The sequence below is a fragment of the Budorcas taxicolor genome, chromosome 2 (assembly GCF_023091745.1).
Source record: "Budorcas taxicolor isolate Tak-1 chromosome 2, Takin1.1, whole genome shotgun sequence".
Taxonomy (NCBI): domain Eukaryota; kingdom Metazoa; phylum Chordata; class Mammalia; order Artiodactyla; family Bovidae; genus Budorcas; species Budorcas taxicolor.
In genome coordinates, this window is record NC_068911.1 from 15,577,713 (window position 1) to 15,593,700 (window position 15,988).

Here is a 15,988-nt window from a genome sequence, read left to right on the forward strand (position 1 = left end):
GGGACAGGGCTGCCAGGTACAGTGGAGCAGGTTGTACACTCTACATTCTGTCAAGGGGGAAATTGGAGCTGAAATTCAGCCTTTGGTGCATTTTCTGTGCCATGCCTCCTGGCATGGAACTGACCTCTTTTTAGAGGACAGGGAGCTTTCTCCTTCATATGAAGTTGTTTCCCACTTGGCAAGCCAGGGACCCCAGATGATACATCTTTCTATGTCATACAAAATACTGTAGTAGTTTGATGACACTGATGCTCCCAACCCATTACCCCTTCCTGTATCCAAGCCCTTTCCCCAAAACTTTGCTGTGCCCTCCTCCTCCTGGAAGAATATTCTGCTCCATTCATTGTCTCTGGGCTCTGCCACATGTATTGCTTTAGTTCTCAGATGTTATACAGAGGAGGCTTGAAAAAATGTTATACAGAGGCTGTGATACAGAGGCTTGATAAAATGCTTGCAACATTTCTACTTGCTCTTTTTCTCCTCTGCTTTCACCATGAGAACATGCCCAGGCTAGCCCACTGGAGGAAGAGACACAGGGAACAGGAGCATCAAGTTACCCCAGCCCCAGGAGACAAACATGGCAACCCTCAGACATGGAGAGAGCCCAGTCAAGATCAGCAGAGCCACCAACCAGCCTGCAGCTGATTACAGACATGTGAGTGAGTCCAGCTGGGACCAGAAAAACTGCCCAGCCTGACCGACAGACTCACTTACCATTTTAAGCCACTGAATGTTGGGATCATTTGTTGTACAGCATCATTGCAACAATAGTTCACTGAGACAGGTGCATCGGTGCTAGCAGAGATTACTCTGGCCCCCTTTATTGATGCTTGCAAGTTCAAAGGAGGGTGTGTTTGAGTAGAAACCCACACAAGTATCAAGTCAGAGAGCCACATTTCCTACCCCAATGACATAGCGAATGATCCCTTTTCTATCAGCTTCAGGGATGACATCCCTATACTCCAAAGGATCGAGATATTTTTCCCCATCTGTGATGACAATCATGATCTTCAGGACATGATTCCGGGCTCCATTGCTGCTGTGAAACAGTTCTCTTCTATCCAGGGTAAAGGAGAGAAAAGTCAAATTCGAGCAGACAGAGAGATGCGCTTAATACCAGGGGAGGAACATCAGCAGTTACAGATGTAACTGGACTCTGTCTAGAAGGTGCTTGTGCTCCCCTGGGACAAACACTGAACTGTAGGTCCGCCAAGATCTGGAAGAGCAGCAGAGGAACAGGAAAGTGGAAGGAAAAGAAGCCTTCATTGCTTTTATATTCTTTGGCATAGGGTGATTTTTTTAAATTGAGTATTATTCCTTCTAAATTAAAAAGTTTCATAGCTTATTTATGCCTTCATCACACCTCTCCTACTGGCTCTCCAGCTCATCTTCCTGTACTTTTGTCTCAACTCCTACCCTTGCCTCTAAACACACACACACACACACACACACACACATATATATACATAGATCAGAGGGAACATTCCATAACAAAGATATGGGTACATCTTCCCACTGCTGAAAACGTCAATGGATCCATTGGCTTTTCAGTTGCCTTGCTAACCTGGCCTCAACTGATCTTTCTACACTCCCTCCAGCCTTGCTCTCTCTCCCCCTAACCCCTGCCTTGTTGTTGTTGCTTAGTCGCTCAGTCGTGTCCAGCTCTTTGCAACCCCATGGACCATAGCCCACCAGGTTCCTCTGTCCAGGGATTTCCCAGGCAAGAACACTGGAGTGGGTTGCCATATCCTTCTCCAGGGGATCTTCCCAACCCAGGGATGGAACCCATGCCTCCTGTGTTGGCAGGCGGATTCTTTACCACTGAGCCTCCAGAGAAGCCCTTACTCTCACCTTTACTCACAATTTGTATGTCATGAACATACCAGGCACAGTCCCTCCTCCACACCTAACTCAAACCGCCCCATCCACTGGAAATACCCTCTACCCCAGCCCTTTCTGAACAATACCCCTTTATCCTGCAAAGCTCAGCCAAAAAAAAACAAAAACAAAACAACAACAAAAAAACCTCCTCCTTTCATCTTAAGCAAAGAGGGAAGAGCTTACACTACTTTGCGGATCCCCGTGGCTGTGTGCGTCCTCCCGAACAGCTGTCTTATTGGCCTCACCAGTAATTCCGGGTCTGAGTTTCTCTTGAAATCATTGAAGGTGAAGTGAGTCTGGAAGTCATCCGAGTACTGCATCAGAGCGAACTGGGAACAGGCGCCTGGTGTTAGACTGGAGCAGGCCCTCGTCCTCCCACTTAGCTATCTCCCAGAAAGCTCTCCATAAATCCTGAAATACTCCAGGCTCCAAATTCTTCCAAATTCTGCCCCATCCCAGCCCTTCTGCCTCACCAGGAGGACAGCGATTGGCCATCCGTTCCCACTTCTCAGCACTAGAACTTAGCCAGAGATAACATATGGGTTTCATGTCCCACACCAACCCCTATCAATTACTGTGCCTGCTTTACAGCGGGCTGGAAAAAGGCTGAAGCTGCATCCAGTCAGAGCAAGACAGCATCACGAAAGAAGATGCTGATCAGCTGGCCATTTGGCACCATCTGGACAGGAAATAGGACAGGACCCACCTTAGGCAGGCTGTTCCCTAACCTACCCATTTGCACTCACCAAGGTTTTGGACTTTTGGAATCGACTCATCACAGTTGAGACAAACTTCTTCATCCGCTCAAAGTCTACTGGGTCAATGCTACCAGAGCCATCAATCAGAAAGGCAATGTCACTGTCTTGCTGAGGGCACTCTGGGGGAAAAGGAAAAAGAACTGATTAAGTACAAGAGACTCGGGTTCACTTTTTTTTTTTAATCAGCTGTCTGCTGAGCAATGAGAATGAAAGGTAGACAAGATGACAGCCATGCACTTAACTAAAGAAAAACATGGGACAAAGTGGCGTGGGAAACTTTAGTTCATTCTGCTCAAGGCAGGGAAAGTAGAGTTATCACAGCTACCTCATCAGTTCAGTTCAGTCACTCAGTCGTGTCCGACTCTTTGTGACCCCATGAATTGCAGCACGCCAGGCCCCCCTGTCCATCACCAACTCCTGGAGTTCACTCAGACTCGCGTCCATCGAGTCGGTGATGCCATCCAGCCATCTCATCCTCTGTCGTCCCCTTCTCCTCCTGCCCCAAATCCCTCCCAGCATCAGAGTCTTTTCCAATGAGTCAACTCTTCGCATGAGGTGGCCAAAGTACTGGAGTTTCAGCTTCAGCATCATTCCCTCCAAAGAAATCCCAGGGCTGATCTCCTTCAGAATGGACTGGTTGGATCTCCTTGCAGTCCAAGGGACTCTCAAGAGTCTTCTCCAACACCACATTTCAAAAGCATCAATTCTTTGGTGCTCAGCTTTCTTCACAGTCCAACTCTCACATCCATACATGACTGCTGGAAAAACCATAGCCTTAACTAGACGGACCTTAGTCGGCAAAGTACTGTCTCTGCTTTTGAATATGCTGTCTAGATTGGTCATAACTTTTCTTTCAAGGAGTAAGAGTCTTTTACTTTCATGGCTGCAGTCACCATCTGCAGTGATTTTGGAGCCCCAAAAATGAATAAGAAATAATTTGCAGACTTCCCTGGTGGTCCAGTGGTTAAGAATCTGACCTCCCAGTGAAACATGGGTTCGATCCCAGGGGCAGGAAGTTTCCACATGCCGCGGGGCAAGCGAGCCCATACGCCACGACTACTAAGCCCACGTGCGCTAGAGCCCATGCTCCGAAACCAGAGAAGCCACTAGAATGAGAAGCCTGAGCCCCACACCTAGAGACTAGCCCTTGCTCGCTGCAGCTAGAAAAACACCCCCAACCAGCAATGAAGACTCAGCACAGCCAAAAATAAATAATTTTCTTAAAAAAGAAAGAAGAAAAACCTGGACTGTTTAAGAGTGAAAATTGAAGAGAAACACTGGAACCCAGTTTCCTCACCCTTCTGCACCAAGATTTGTAAATAATCCCCCAGACTACAAGTCCCTCAGCCCAGTCCTGCCCAGGGCCCTCCAGTCTCACACTGCTCCTCTGTACCCACCTCTGAGGGCCGCTGGGATCCTCCTGGGTTGCTGGAGTAGATTGGATCCAAACAGGAAGCAGAGTCCATTTGCATAAGTGTTCTCCTTGCAAATTTGGTGCACTGTGGGGCCACAGGCCTAAGGGGCAGGGAAACAGTGGGAGAGACTGTCTCTGCTCCCTGTCCTTTCAACCCAGCATCTCCACCCATCAAGACCCCAGGCCTAGCAGCCTTGGGCCCCCAACTCCTTCCCTAGAAACACTCCCATGACCCGAGGCAACTTACCAGCAGCCGGAAAGGGTTGGCAGCAAATGCAATAGACAAGCCCAGGGACATGTTCACAGCCTCTGGGGGAACTGAGAGGACAGATACACACATGGTCAGCCTTGGGGGATGGAAGGGGCTCTGTAAGAGCTAGATGGGCTTCCCTGGCAGCTCAGTGGTAAAGAGTCTGCCTGCCAAGGCAGGAGACCAGCGTTTGATCCCTGGGTCAGGAAGATCCCCGGAAGACTAAATGGCAACATACTCCAGTATGCCTGCATGGGAAATTCCATGGACAGAGGAGCCTGGCAGGCTACTGTCCATGGGGTCTCCAAGAGTTGGACATGACTTAGTGATTAAACAAGAGTGGGACAGGAGTCACCTCAACCTGGGAGATTCGGAGGTCTGACAGATCCAAAGAGGCACGTAGGTCATAGAAAGGGACAAGGAGGGGGGTGCCTGACAGTGATTGCATACAGCTCAGAGGCGGAGGAGCTGCCCCCATGAGCCACCCACCACAGACCCCAGGACAAAGGCCTGATAAGTCCAGGTGTCTGCAGAGGTCGATGACTCACCCTGCAGGGGGATGGCCTCACACCTGCCCGTGCTGTAGTCACACTGGTAGAGGCCGCCTGTTTGATTAGCAGCCTTTACCTCCTGGGGGGCTCCAACCACCAGCCTGGAGAGAAAGGGATAAGAGGACATGAGGACAACTGGGGAGGAGACCAACGATGGAAGTTCTGCCACTCAGAGGAAAAGTGGGGAGCCCCCTCACAGGGATTCCCCACCTCCCCCCAACAGGAAGAAGACTCAGCAAAGAAAACATGAGGACTTTCTATTTTAACCATTGTTTGTTTATTGGGACTATTCTCGTAATGCAGTCATTTGAATTTATGGTCCCAAGGGTCACTTCAGTAAGTTCCAGAATTTCTAAATCGTGAAGGTAGATAGTCCACCTCCCTGACTTGAAAGCATGTCCCTCTTCCCGTGTCAGGCAAGGATGCAAGACTGCAGAGTGGAAAGGAACAGAGGCCGTGGAGTTTCACTGTCTGAAATCAAAATTTAGTCCCACCTGTACTTCCTGTGTGACCTTGAAGGACTGAATTAATTACCTTATTATTCTTCAATGTTCTCATCTCTAAAATACAGAGAACAGTAGTACCTACCTCAAAGTTATTATCATGATTAAACAAGTTAGTCCATGCACAGTTCCCAAACAGGAAAATGTCTGGGGACTTCCCTGGCAGTGCAGTGGTTAATATTCTGCACTTCCACGGTAGAGGGCATGGGTTCAATTCCTGGTCAGGGAACTAAGATCCGGCCTGCAATATGGCACAGCCAAAAATTTTTTTTCTATTTTTTAAAATAGGAAAATGTTTAATCTTGGCGTGAGAAGAGTCCCTCTAAGGAGGACATAATATATCCAGAAGTCATTTTTAAATGAATACAGTCAACCCTACAAGTTTTTTATTTTTTTATTTATTTTTTGATCATGCCACAAGGCATTGGAGATCCTAGTTCACCAACCAAGGGTCAAACCCATGCCCCCTGTCACAGAAGCTCAGCATCCTAACCACTGGACTGCCAGGGAAGTCTCCCCAACAGTCATTTAAAATAAATTTCTGTATGTGATCTACTACCAAAAACAAAGTCAAAAAATAAATGATAAACTGGGGGAGGGAGATGAACACCCAGACTATTTCCTCAGTAGTCAGATCTCCTGCAAATCAGAAGGAAAACAAAAAAACCAAGAGAAAAATGGACCACAGATAAGGAGGAAAAAAGGTGTTCACAGAAAAGGAAATAAATCTCTCTTAAAAGAAGAAATGCAATTTAAAACTAAATTGAGATACCGTTTCTTCCCTATTTGATTTACAAAGATCGTTAAGTTTGCTAACACTTTAGGTTGGCTAATTGGTGGGGAAGTAAGTGTTTGCACAAATTTCTGGTGCGAGTGCAAAGTGTTGCCACCATCATAGACGGTAATCTGGAAAAATCTATTAAAATTACATATGCACATGTACCCTTGGATCCAGCAATCCTAGTTTTAGGAATTTACTTCCAAAATATACTTGCTCATGTACAAAATGCCAGCATTGTTTATAGAGCAAAAGTTTGGAAACAATCCAATGTCTGCTCAGAAAAGATTTAAGTGTAACAAAAAAGTAAATTACAGTATTTCCAAATAATAGATAATAATAAAAATAGAATATGATGTCAGCATAAAAAAGAACAAGGAAGCTCTTACTTTCAGTAAAATCAGCAAGCTCTGCTAATTAAAAAAAAATTGCAAAAGACAGTTTAGAGCAGAAGCTGGCAAATTTTTTTCTCAAAAAAAGGCATTATTTCCATAAATATTATTTTTGTAAAAGTAAATATTTTAGGCTTTGCAGGCTATAGAGTCTGTGTCCCAGCCTCCCTGTTCTGCTACTGTGCTCCAGAGCTGCCATAAATAATAAATGAATAGAGATTGTCTTACTAAGTGAAGTAAGTCAGGAAAAAAAAATACAATATCACTCATATGTGGAATCCAGTTTAAAAAAAAAGGTATAAAAATGAACTTACAAAACAGACACAGACTCACTGATTTCAAAAACAAACTTATGGTTACCAAAAGGGAAATGCAAGCAGGAGAGATAAGTTCGGAATTTACTATTAACACACATACACTGCTGTATATAAATTAGATAACCAAAACAAGGACCTATGGTATATAGTACAATGAACTCTACTCAATTTTCTGTAATAACCTATATGGGAAAAGAATCTCAAAAATAATGAATCTATGTACATGTATAACCAAACACTTTGCTGTACATCAAAAACCAGCACAAGATTGTAAATCAGCTATACTCCAATAGAAAATTTAAGTATTAGAAAATAATAATCACAATAATAGTAATAATAATAAATGGCAAGTAGGGGGTGGAGTGGCCAATTATCAATAAAATGTATTTACAAAAATAGGTAACAGGCTGTGGTTTGAGTACAACATGTGCTACAAATTATGTGCAGGATGGAGGTTAGAAAACAGCAGTCTGTGCAGTGTAAACACCCCTGAAAGAACTCATGCGAAACCACTTACCAGGAACCCTGCTGGGGAGGGAGCTGAGGGATGAGAGGGAGGAAGAGGTTTTCTATCACACTCTTTCATATCTTTTGAATTTATTACTCTGATAAATTAAGAAAAAAAGCAAATCAAGGAAATTTCAATTTTTTTCAGGTATGTTGTCTTTTTTTTTTAATTGGAGGATAATTACTTTATATTATTGTGTTGGTTTCTGCCATACATCAACATGAATCAGCCATAGGTATACATATGTCCCTTCCCTCTTAAACTTCCCTGCCACCTCCCAGCATATCCGATCACTCAAGGTTGTCACAGAGCCCCAGTTTGAGTTCCCTGAGTCATACAGCAAATCCCCACTGTCTATTTTACATATGGTAATGCACATGTTTCAGCGTTACTCTCTTAACTGTCCCACTCTAGCCTTCCCTCGCTGTGTCCGCAAGTCTGTTCTTTATGTCTGCATCTGCTTGGCTGCCCTGCAAATAGGTTCATCAGTAATTGTCTCTCTAGATTCCATATATGCATGAGTTAATATAAGATCTGTGTTCCTCTCACTTACTTCACCCTGTATAATAGACTCTAGGTAATATTCCATTGTATACGTTTACCACATCTTTATCCATTCATCAGTCGATGGACATCTAGCTTGCTTCCACGTCCTAGCTAAGTATGTTAAATCTTGGAGGGAAAGCCTGTGGGCAGGGAGTGCCCCTGCAGCCCTTACCGGGATCCCTGAATCTGGACCACGGTCTGCCCGAAGCCCCTTGCGTTGTTTTGGAAGATGACTGCTTTTTCCGTGTCCAGGTTGAACCCATGACATAAGGCCAAGGCTGGAGGGAGAACAAGGGGGTAGAAGTCAGGAGGCGATATGGAAACAGTTAAGAAAGCAGCCTGGGACTTCCCTAGTGGTCCAGTGGTTAAGACTCTGAGCTTCCAATGCAGGGGCACAGGTTCCATCCCCGGTTGAAGAACTAAGATTCCACATGCCACAGAGCTTGGCAAAAAATTAAATTAAATTAAAAAATAAGAAAGATTTAAAAAAGAAAGAAAGCAGCCTGCTCTCTTGCCCCAAGTATATTCCTGTCAGGATTCACCCTAACCCCACATGGAGATGGGTTCCCCTCAGGTCCCAGCCTGGAGCAGAGGTCACCACACTCTTTCTATAAAGGGGAACATGCTAAGTCCCTTCAGTCATGTCCAGTTCTTTGCAACCCCATGGACTATAGCCCACCAGGCTCCTCTGTCCATGAGATTCTCCAGGCAAGGATACTGGAGTGGGTTGCCAAGCCCTTATTCAAGGGATCTTCCTGAAGCAGGGACCGAATCCATGTCTCTCACATCTCTTGTATTGGCAAGCAAGTTCTTTACCTCTAGCGCCACTTGGGAAGCCTTCTATAAAGGGCTCAATAGTAAATATTTTAGGCTTTGTGGACCAAGAGGCAAATGGAATCTAGTTATGTATGTATTTATATAAGAAAAGAAGGGGTTTCCCTGGCGGCTCAGACAGTAAAGAATCTGTTCACAACGTGGGAGACCCGGATTCAATCCCTGGGTCAGGAAAATCCCCTGGAGAAGGAAATGGCAACCCACTCCAGTAGTCTTGCTTGGAAAATTCCATGGACAGAGGAGCCTCTCAGGCTACAGTCCATGGGGTCACAAAGAGTTGGACACAACTAAGCGATTACGCTTTCACTTTCACGAAAAGAAAAAATGCATTTTTCATGAAGGAAATTCAAAATAGAATAATTGAGTAAAAGTTCTTTTAATATGATTTTGCTGATGAGACAGATGAAATTTTGCAGGATTTAAAGTTAGTGTTCCTTGTCATGGATTAATACAAATATTCATCTGGATCTCATAGCTCCAAACATTCATCTGGGACCCATGTACAAAAACACATAGTGAGTCCTCACATTATGCCCCCAGACCACAGTTTGCTGACTCCTCGCCTTAGAACACCAATATCGGGTATAACAGAAGAAATTTTGATATACTGAGCTATGGGAAGTCATTCTGGCTTCTGTGCATGATAAGTCACTTCAGTTGTGTCCAACTCTTTGTGATCCCATGGACTGTAGCCCACCAGGCTCCTCTGTCCATGGTATTCTTGCAAGGATACTGGATTGGGTTGCTATGTCCTCCTCCAGGAGATCTCCCAGTACGAGGTTTGATCCAGGAGACGCAGATTTGACCCCTGGTCCGGAAAGGTCCCACATGCTGCAGGGGAGCTTAGCCCAGGCGCCGCAGCCACAGGAGCCATGTGCCTTACAGCCGGCGCTCTGCCTCAGGAGAAACCACCACAATGAGAAGCTCGGGCACTGCAGCTAGAGAGTGGCCCCTGCTTGCTGCAACTAGAGAAAGTCTGCATGCAGCAGTGAAGACCCAGTGCAGTCAAAACTAAATAAAATTTTTAAAATAAAAAAACAAAGATGAAATACTTCCTTTCCTGGGATGCCAATGCTGTTCCTGCTTTGATGATAAGACTTCCTTCCCAGGTGCCAAGCCCATACCAACTTTCTGTGTACCTGATGATCTGTTTGGCTTTCATGTCTTTTGAAACCTCAAAAGAATGCATCTCTGACTTGTTTGATGTGCTTTCTTCTGACGAGATATAAAACTATGCCCAAAACCCTGCTTCTCTGGAGCAGTTCCTCCGAATTCTCAGGAGGCTGTCTCCTGGGCTATAGTCCTCAGTTTGACTCAGACAAACAAACAAACCTCTTTTCTTGTTTATTGATTATGTCCATCAACAGGTACATTCAGCCCCTCTCTGAGCCCCACCCTATGTTCCCACTCCACTGATTTGCCCAACAGTAAGTTCCTAAAGACTCCATTAGGTAATTTCCTCCCTGTGCAACTCACAAGCTTTTCTTTCTCCGTCTTTGACTCACACGCCACAAAACAGACAAAAAAGGAAAATGAACTTGAATCATTTCAGTCAGTCAGTCATTCGACAAACATTTACACCTGGGTCCTTGGAAAAGAGGAGACAAATAGGAGGTGAGATGGAATCCAAGAAAAAAGCACTCTGAGAAGAGAAGCCAAGATATACTGTGCACCCTTCAATATGTCTTTTCACCTCTCTACACCTCAGTTTCCTCATTTGTGAAGACGGGACCAACCAAACCAGGGCATACTCTATGAACCGAGTCATTTATCCAAGCCTCTGTGATCATCCCATTTCAGTCTAGCTCTACTTCGTGAATCCCTTTACCTTCCTCCAATCCCCCTTGGCTCTCCCCAGTCTCACTCCTCAGTATTCTGGACACTTTGTCTCCACTCACAAACTCACAAACTCCCCTCCTCCTCCCCAGAGGACCCCCAGCTCCAGGCACACCTGTTAGTAGAAGGATTCTGTGATTCATAGCTGGAAGTAGCAGGAACCGTGAGGCCGCAGGCACCACTGAGCCACTTCAAGGAAGCCACTAAAGCCAGGAAGGACAAAAACAGAGAAGTAGGAGGCAGAAGCCTGTCAGACTCAAAGGAAGAGGGCGGAGGCTCAGTGAGCACACAGTCCTGCCTGACCTTTCTATCCAGGCTGTGTGCACACAGCCTGGGCTTCTTCCCTACCCAGCTCCCTGGCCCAAACCATCAAGGTCCATATCCCAAAGTTATCTTTGTTTGCCCACCTGCTTTTAGAGTTGGCCAAAACGTTATGAAAAACAAAGAATAGACTGAGGACCTACCTCCCAGAACATGTCTCCCTGAAGCACGGTTTGCAAAATGTCCCTCCCTCCCGCCCAAGGAGCTGTCTTCTGGTGTGGCCATCAATAAGGACAACTCAGGTACAGGGACATCTGGTGATTTTTGAATATTATTTTGCTTTAAAAAAATGTCTCATATGCTTTTGCCCAGGAATTTTCACTTCCAAGAATTTATCTTGGGACTTTCATGCTGGTCCAGTGGCTAAGACTCTGCACATCTAATGATGCCGAGGGCCCAGGTTTGATCCCTGGTCAGGGGACTAGACCACATGCCTCAACTAAGGAAACGTGTGCTGCAAGTAAGACACGGCACAGCCAAATAAATAAATGTGTTTTAATTTATTTTAAGTTTATCCTAAGAAATAGCTGAGAAGTACAGTCAAAGATGTCTGCACAAACTGTTTTCAAGGACACAGGAGCATAATTTTCATGAAATATATAGAACCCCAAACCATACCTTGTGTCTATCCGCTAATGTGGTCCCCAAGCCAACCATTTTTCAATCTCTCTCAAATATATTCTCTCTTGCCCTTGTTCTGCTTTAATAACCAGTGCAAAGAAATGTGTGTTAGTCACTCAGCTGTGTCCAACTCTTTGCGACCCCATGGATTGTAGTCCACCAGGCTCCTCTGTCCATGGAACTCTCCAGACAAGAATACTGGAATGAGTGGCCATTCCCTTCTCCAGGAGGTCTTCCTGACCCAGGAATTGAACCCGAGTCTCCTGCATTGCAGGCAGACTCTTTATCATCTGAGCCACCAGGGAAGCCTACTCTCTGAAAAAAATTCCATTAAAATTCTGAACATTTTGTTTTCAAATTACCTGTTTAAAGATACGAGTGTGGGAGCTTCCCGGGTAGCTCAGCAGCAAAGAACCCATCTGCCCAGGCAAGAGACACAGGTTCGATCACTGACGCAGGAAGATCCCACATGACATGGAGCAGCAGTCCTAAGCCCGTGCATCAGGACTACTGAGCCTGGGCTCTAGAGCCAAGGAGTTGCAACTACTGAAGCCTGCATCCCCTACAGCCTGTGCTCTGCAACAAAAGAAGCAACTGCAATGAGAAGCCTGGGCACTGCAACCAGAGAAAGCCCCAGAAGTGAAAGTCGCTCAGTGGTATCCAGCTTTTCGCGACCCTATGGACTCCTATACCGTCCATGGAATTCTCCAGGCCAGAATACTAGAGTGGGTAGCCTTTTCCTTCTCCAGGGGATTTTCCCAACCCAGGGATCAAACCCAGGTCTCCCACATTGCAGGAGGATTCTTTACCAACTGAGCTATCAGGGAAGCCCAGAGAAAGCCCATACACAGCAACAAAGACCCAGCACAGCCAAAAAGAAATTAATTAATTAAATCATTTTAAAAGATTTTCGATACATGTGTGTAGGAAAACCAAAACATTTACGGCATTTGTTGCCTGATCACAGGACAATGAGTCTGTTCTTCTCTATTGCCACACAGCAAACTACTCCAAATCTCACCAACTTCAAACAGCAACTTCTCTTTTTTAAATTTGTTTAATTGAAATACAGTTGATTTACATGGACAGCAAAGTGACTCAGTTTTACATACATAGAATAGCTTGCATCTGCTAATCCCAAAGCTCCCAGTCCATTTCCTTCCCTCTACCCCCGCCCCATTGGCAACCACAAGTCTGAAATAACATCCTCTCATTGTATCATGGTGCTGTGGATTGTCTAGCCCCAGCACTTCCCACTAGGGAATCTCAGATAACTGCAGTCAGATCATGACTGGGGCTGGAGTCCTTGAAGACTCAGCTGGGCTGGACTTTCAAAATAGATCACTCCCATGGCTGGAAGTTGGTGCTGGCTGTAGGCACGGAGCTTGGTTGGGGCTGTCAGCTGTAGGACCTCCATGTGGCTTCTCTGTGTGGCTTGGGCTACTCACAGCAGAGTGGTTAGACTTCAAGGGTAAATATTCCAAGAGATAAAAATGGAAAGTTTCCAGTCTCTTAAGGCGTTGATCTGGAAACTGTCAGAGTCACTACCACCATATTCTATTAGTCAAGCAGTCATAGACCTCAACCTCCAAGAGAGGGAGCACAGATCTCATCTCTCAATGTGTTAAGAAATTGTGATCATCTTTTAATCTGCCACAGGGTGATTTTCATTTCCTTCTCTACATATTTTTGTACTTAAAACTTTCATACCAAAAAAAGAATGATGTTAAAAATCAGAAAGAAAAGAAAAACACCAATAAATAAATGACACCATGTCTGTACTTTTTAGCAGGAAAAGGAGCTGAGGGAAAACAAATACAGCCATCAGTTCAGGATGAGAAGATACCAGCAAGGGTTTGGGGACATAGTTTAATAAATCAGCTGGGTTTATTTTTGGTGAAAGGCTTTCATACTCTGATTACCACAAGAAGTTGCTCGGCCATCACAGACCCTCCTTTCCCAGAACAGTGGCCAAGGGACCACTTTAAAGGCCAATGGAAAAATCACAGAAAGATTGTCCAACTCCCAGAGCCTTTCTTAATGACCCATCTAGATGTGCACCTGACCAGGTGATCACAGGTGGGCATCTAGCAACATAGGCTTTTATGCATTCCCTCCCACCCATCCCCTTAGTCCTACTCTTGACAAAATCTTAGCTTGGTTCTGCTGTAAACAGACCCTGAGACAACGATTTGAGTGCAAGTAATTTATTTGAGAGGTGATCTAGGAAACACTGGTGAAGAAATGGGGATTGAAAAGAACCATAAAAGTGGTGAGACGAAACAAGTTCCCTCTGTAAACAATTAGAATTTAATATACTGAGGAAATCTGAAATCCAGAGTAGAACATGCCTCAGAGTTATCCACTTGAGAGAAGGGGGAGATTGCAGGACTTCCCTGGTGGTCCAGAGGTTGACTCTTTACTTTCAATGCAGGGGATTCAGGCTCCCTTCCTGGTTGGGGAACTAAGATCCCACATGCCCTGGGATGTAGCCAAAAATCTTTTTTTTTTTTTTTAAAGAGGAGAGGGGACCATATTCTTATCCACAACCCACATCAGCTATTAGTGGAGGACTGCTGTCTGGGAAAGCCTTACTTCTCTAGTGCATCCAACCTGCCCTACCCCAAGACAGAGAAGGCTCCAAGAGCCTATAGGCAGGCAGGTGCTGGCAGCTAGAAGCCTGGGCAGCTTGCATGAGAATGATAAGCGCTGATGGGATGTGAATGGAGCAATTGCAGCACCTGCTACAGATACTCAGATGCTTTTTCATTAACATTCATCATTATATTAAATTATATATTTATTTAGTTTATCTACTCTCTGACTCCCCAGCTAGAATGTAAAAGCTCCAGAGAGTAGAGATTCTTGTGTGTCTTGCTAATCACTCTGGTTCGTATGAGTTCTTCCCCCTAGGAAATTGATTTGACCAGGGAGAGAATTCTGGGAAGAGGGCAGAGTAGGAAGCACCAAGAATCCCTCCTCCCCATCGAGATGGCAATTGTGCCAGCAGAATCTTGCTAATGTAATCATTTAGGATAGGAGCTCTAGAGTCTAGTCAAAGACCTGTGCTTCACTTCAGTGTATTTCTGCTCTTAGCACCGTAGCAGCTACCAAAGTGTAGTTGCACCAGTTGTGTCCAACTCTTTGAGAATCCATGGACTGTAGCCCACCAGGCTCCTCTGTTGATGGGATTCTCCAGACAAGAATACTGGAATGGGTTGCCATTCCCTTCTCCAGGGGTTCTCTCCCACCCAGCGATCAAAACCAGGTCTCCCTCATTGCAGGCAGATTCTTTACTGTCTGAGCCATCAACCCTTCACCAACAACCCTTCAGGCCCTTTGCAAGCTTCCCAGGAGCAGGTTGTGTACAACTATTAGCAGCCAAGGTGAATGATAAGAACCTGTCCATTGACAATGCCTATCATGGAATTGTAATTACCAAAGCTTCAAAACTTGAAATAATTTGAGTGAATGGATGTTCCTAACATCAAATCCATCTAAACAGAAAAGAAGGCACCTTGTTGGGATAGAATAAAAACAACCACCGTTTGCCTGGTGATTCACAGGTCACTTTCACAGACATAATCTCTTTTGATACTCACATTCAAACTATGAGTTATTATTAATTATAACTGTCATTTCTCTTGTGAAGAAATTCTTATGTTTGATGCAACCAAATTTATTATTAGCCTTTTCTGTGACTTGCTTAAAAAATCTCCAGAGTTAGAAAAACTTATTTTCATCAATATATTCTTCTCATATACTTCTGTTATTTAATTTCTTACTTTGTGTAGAGTTGAATTTTTTGTGGGCAGTGTGAAATAGGAAACCCAATTTCAGTTTTGTCCATAATAATAATTTTGTTTCCTCTTTTTTATCTATATATTCTTCTCAAATACTTCTTTTACTTCTGTCATTTAATCTCTTACATTATGTAGAGTTGAGTTTTTTGTGTGCAGTGTGAATAGGAAGCCTAATTTCATTTTTGTCCATATGAACAAAAAATTTCCCAGTTCCTTTTTTTTAATCTATATATTCTTCTGAAATACTTCTTTTACTTCTGTTACTTAATTTCTTACTTTGTTTAGAGTTGAATTTTTTGTACACAGGTGAAATAGGAAACCCAATTTCATTTTGTCCATATGAACAAATAATTTTCCAGTTCCTTTTTTTTTTTTTTTTGGCAATGCTGGGTCTTTGTTGTGGCTTGATGCCACAGTAGTTGCTGCCTGCGGGCTTAGTTGCCCCACAGCATGTGGGATCTTAGTTCCCTAACCAGCAATCCATCGAATCTTCATATCTTGCTTTGGAAGGTGGATTCCTAATCACTGGACCGCCAGAGATGTCCCTCCAGTTCCACTTATTGAAAAGAGCTTAAAATAAGCTTTTAGAAGGAAATTTGAATTTCCTATATTTGGCAAATTTTTCTTTTACCGTTCATCTATTTTCTATTCAAGTGAATATAATGGAAGATTCCA

General features: G+C 44.4%; 1 protein-coding gene across 1 annotated transcript in view; it reads right to left on the reverse strand.

Annotated features, from left to right (window-relative positions):
- Window positions 1–10,711, reverse strand: part of LOC128066359 (integrin alpha-M-like) — a 43,309-nt gene extending 32,598 nt beyond the window's left edge. The window contains exons 1-8 of the mRNA XM_052659378.1: window positions 10,684–10,711; window positions 8,071–8,176; window positions 4,852–4,955; window positions 4,301–4,371; window positions 4,037–4,154; window positions 2,628–2,758; window positions 2,065–2,210; window positions 904–1,057 (exon numbers count right to left, since the gene is read on the reverse strand). Of these exons, the coding sequence (XP_052515338.1) occupies window positions 904–1,057; window positions 2,065–2,210; window positions 2,628–2,758; window positions 4,037–4,154; window positions 4,301–4,371; window positions 4,852–4,955; window positions 8,071–8,176; window positions 10,684–10,711 (858 nt within the window). The remainder of the gene's footprint in view (window positions 1–903; window positions 1,058–2,064; window positions 2,211–2,627; window positions 2,759–4,036; window positions 4,155–4,300; window positions 4,372–4,851; window positions 4,956–8,070; window positions 8,177–10,683) is intronic.
- Window positions 10,712–15,988: the final 5,277 nt, after the last annotated feature.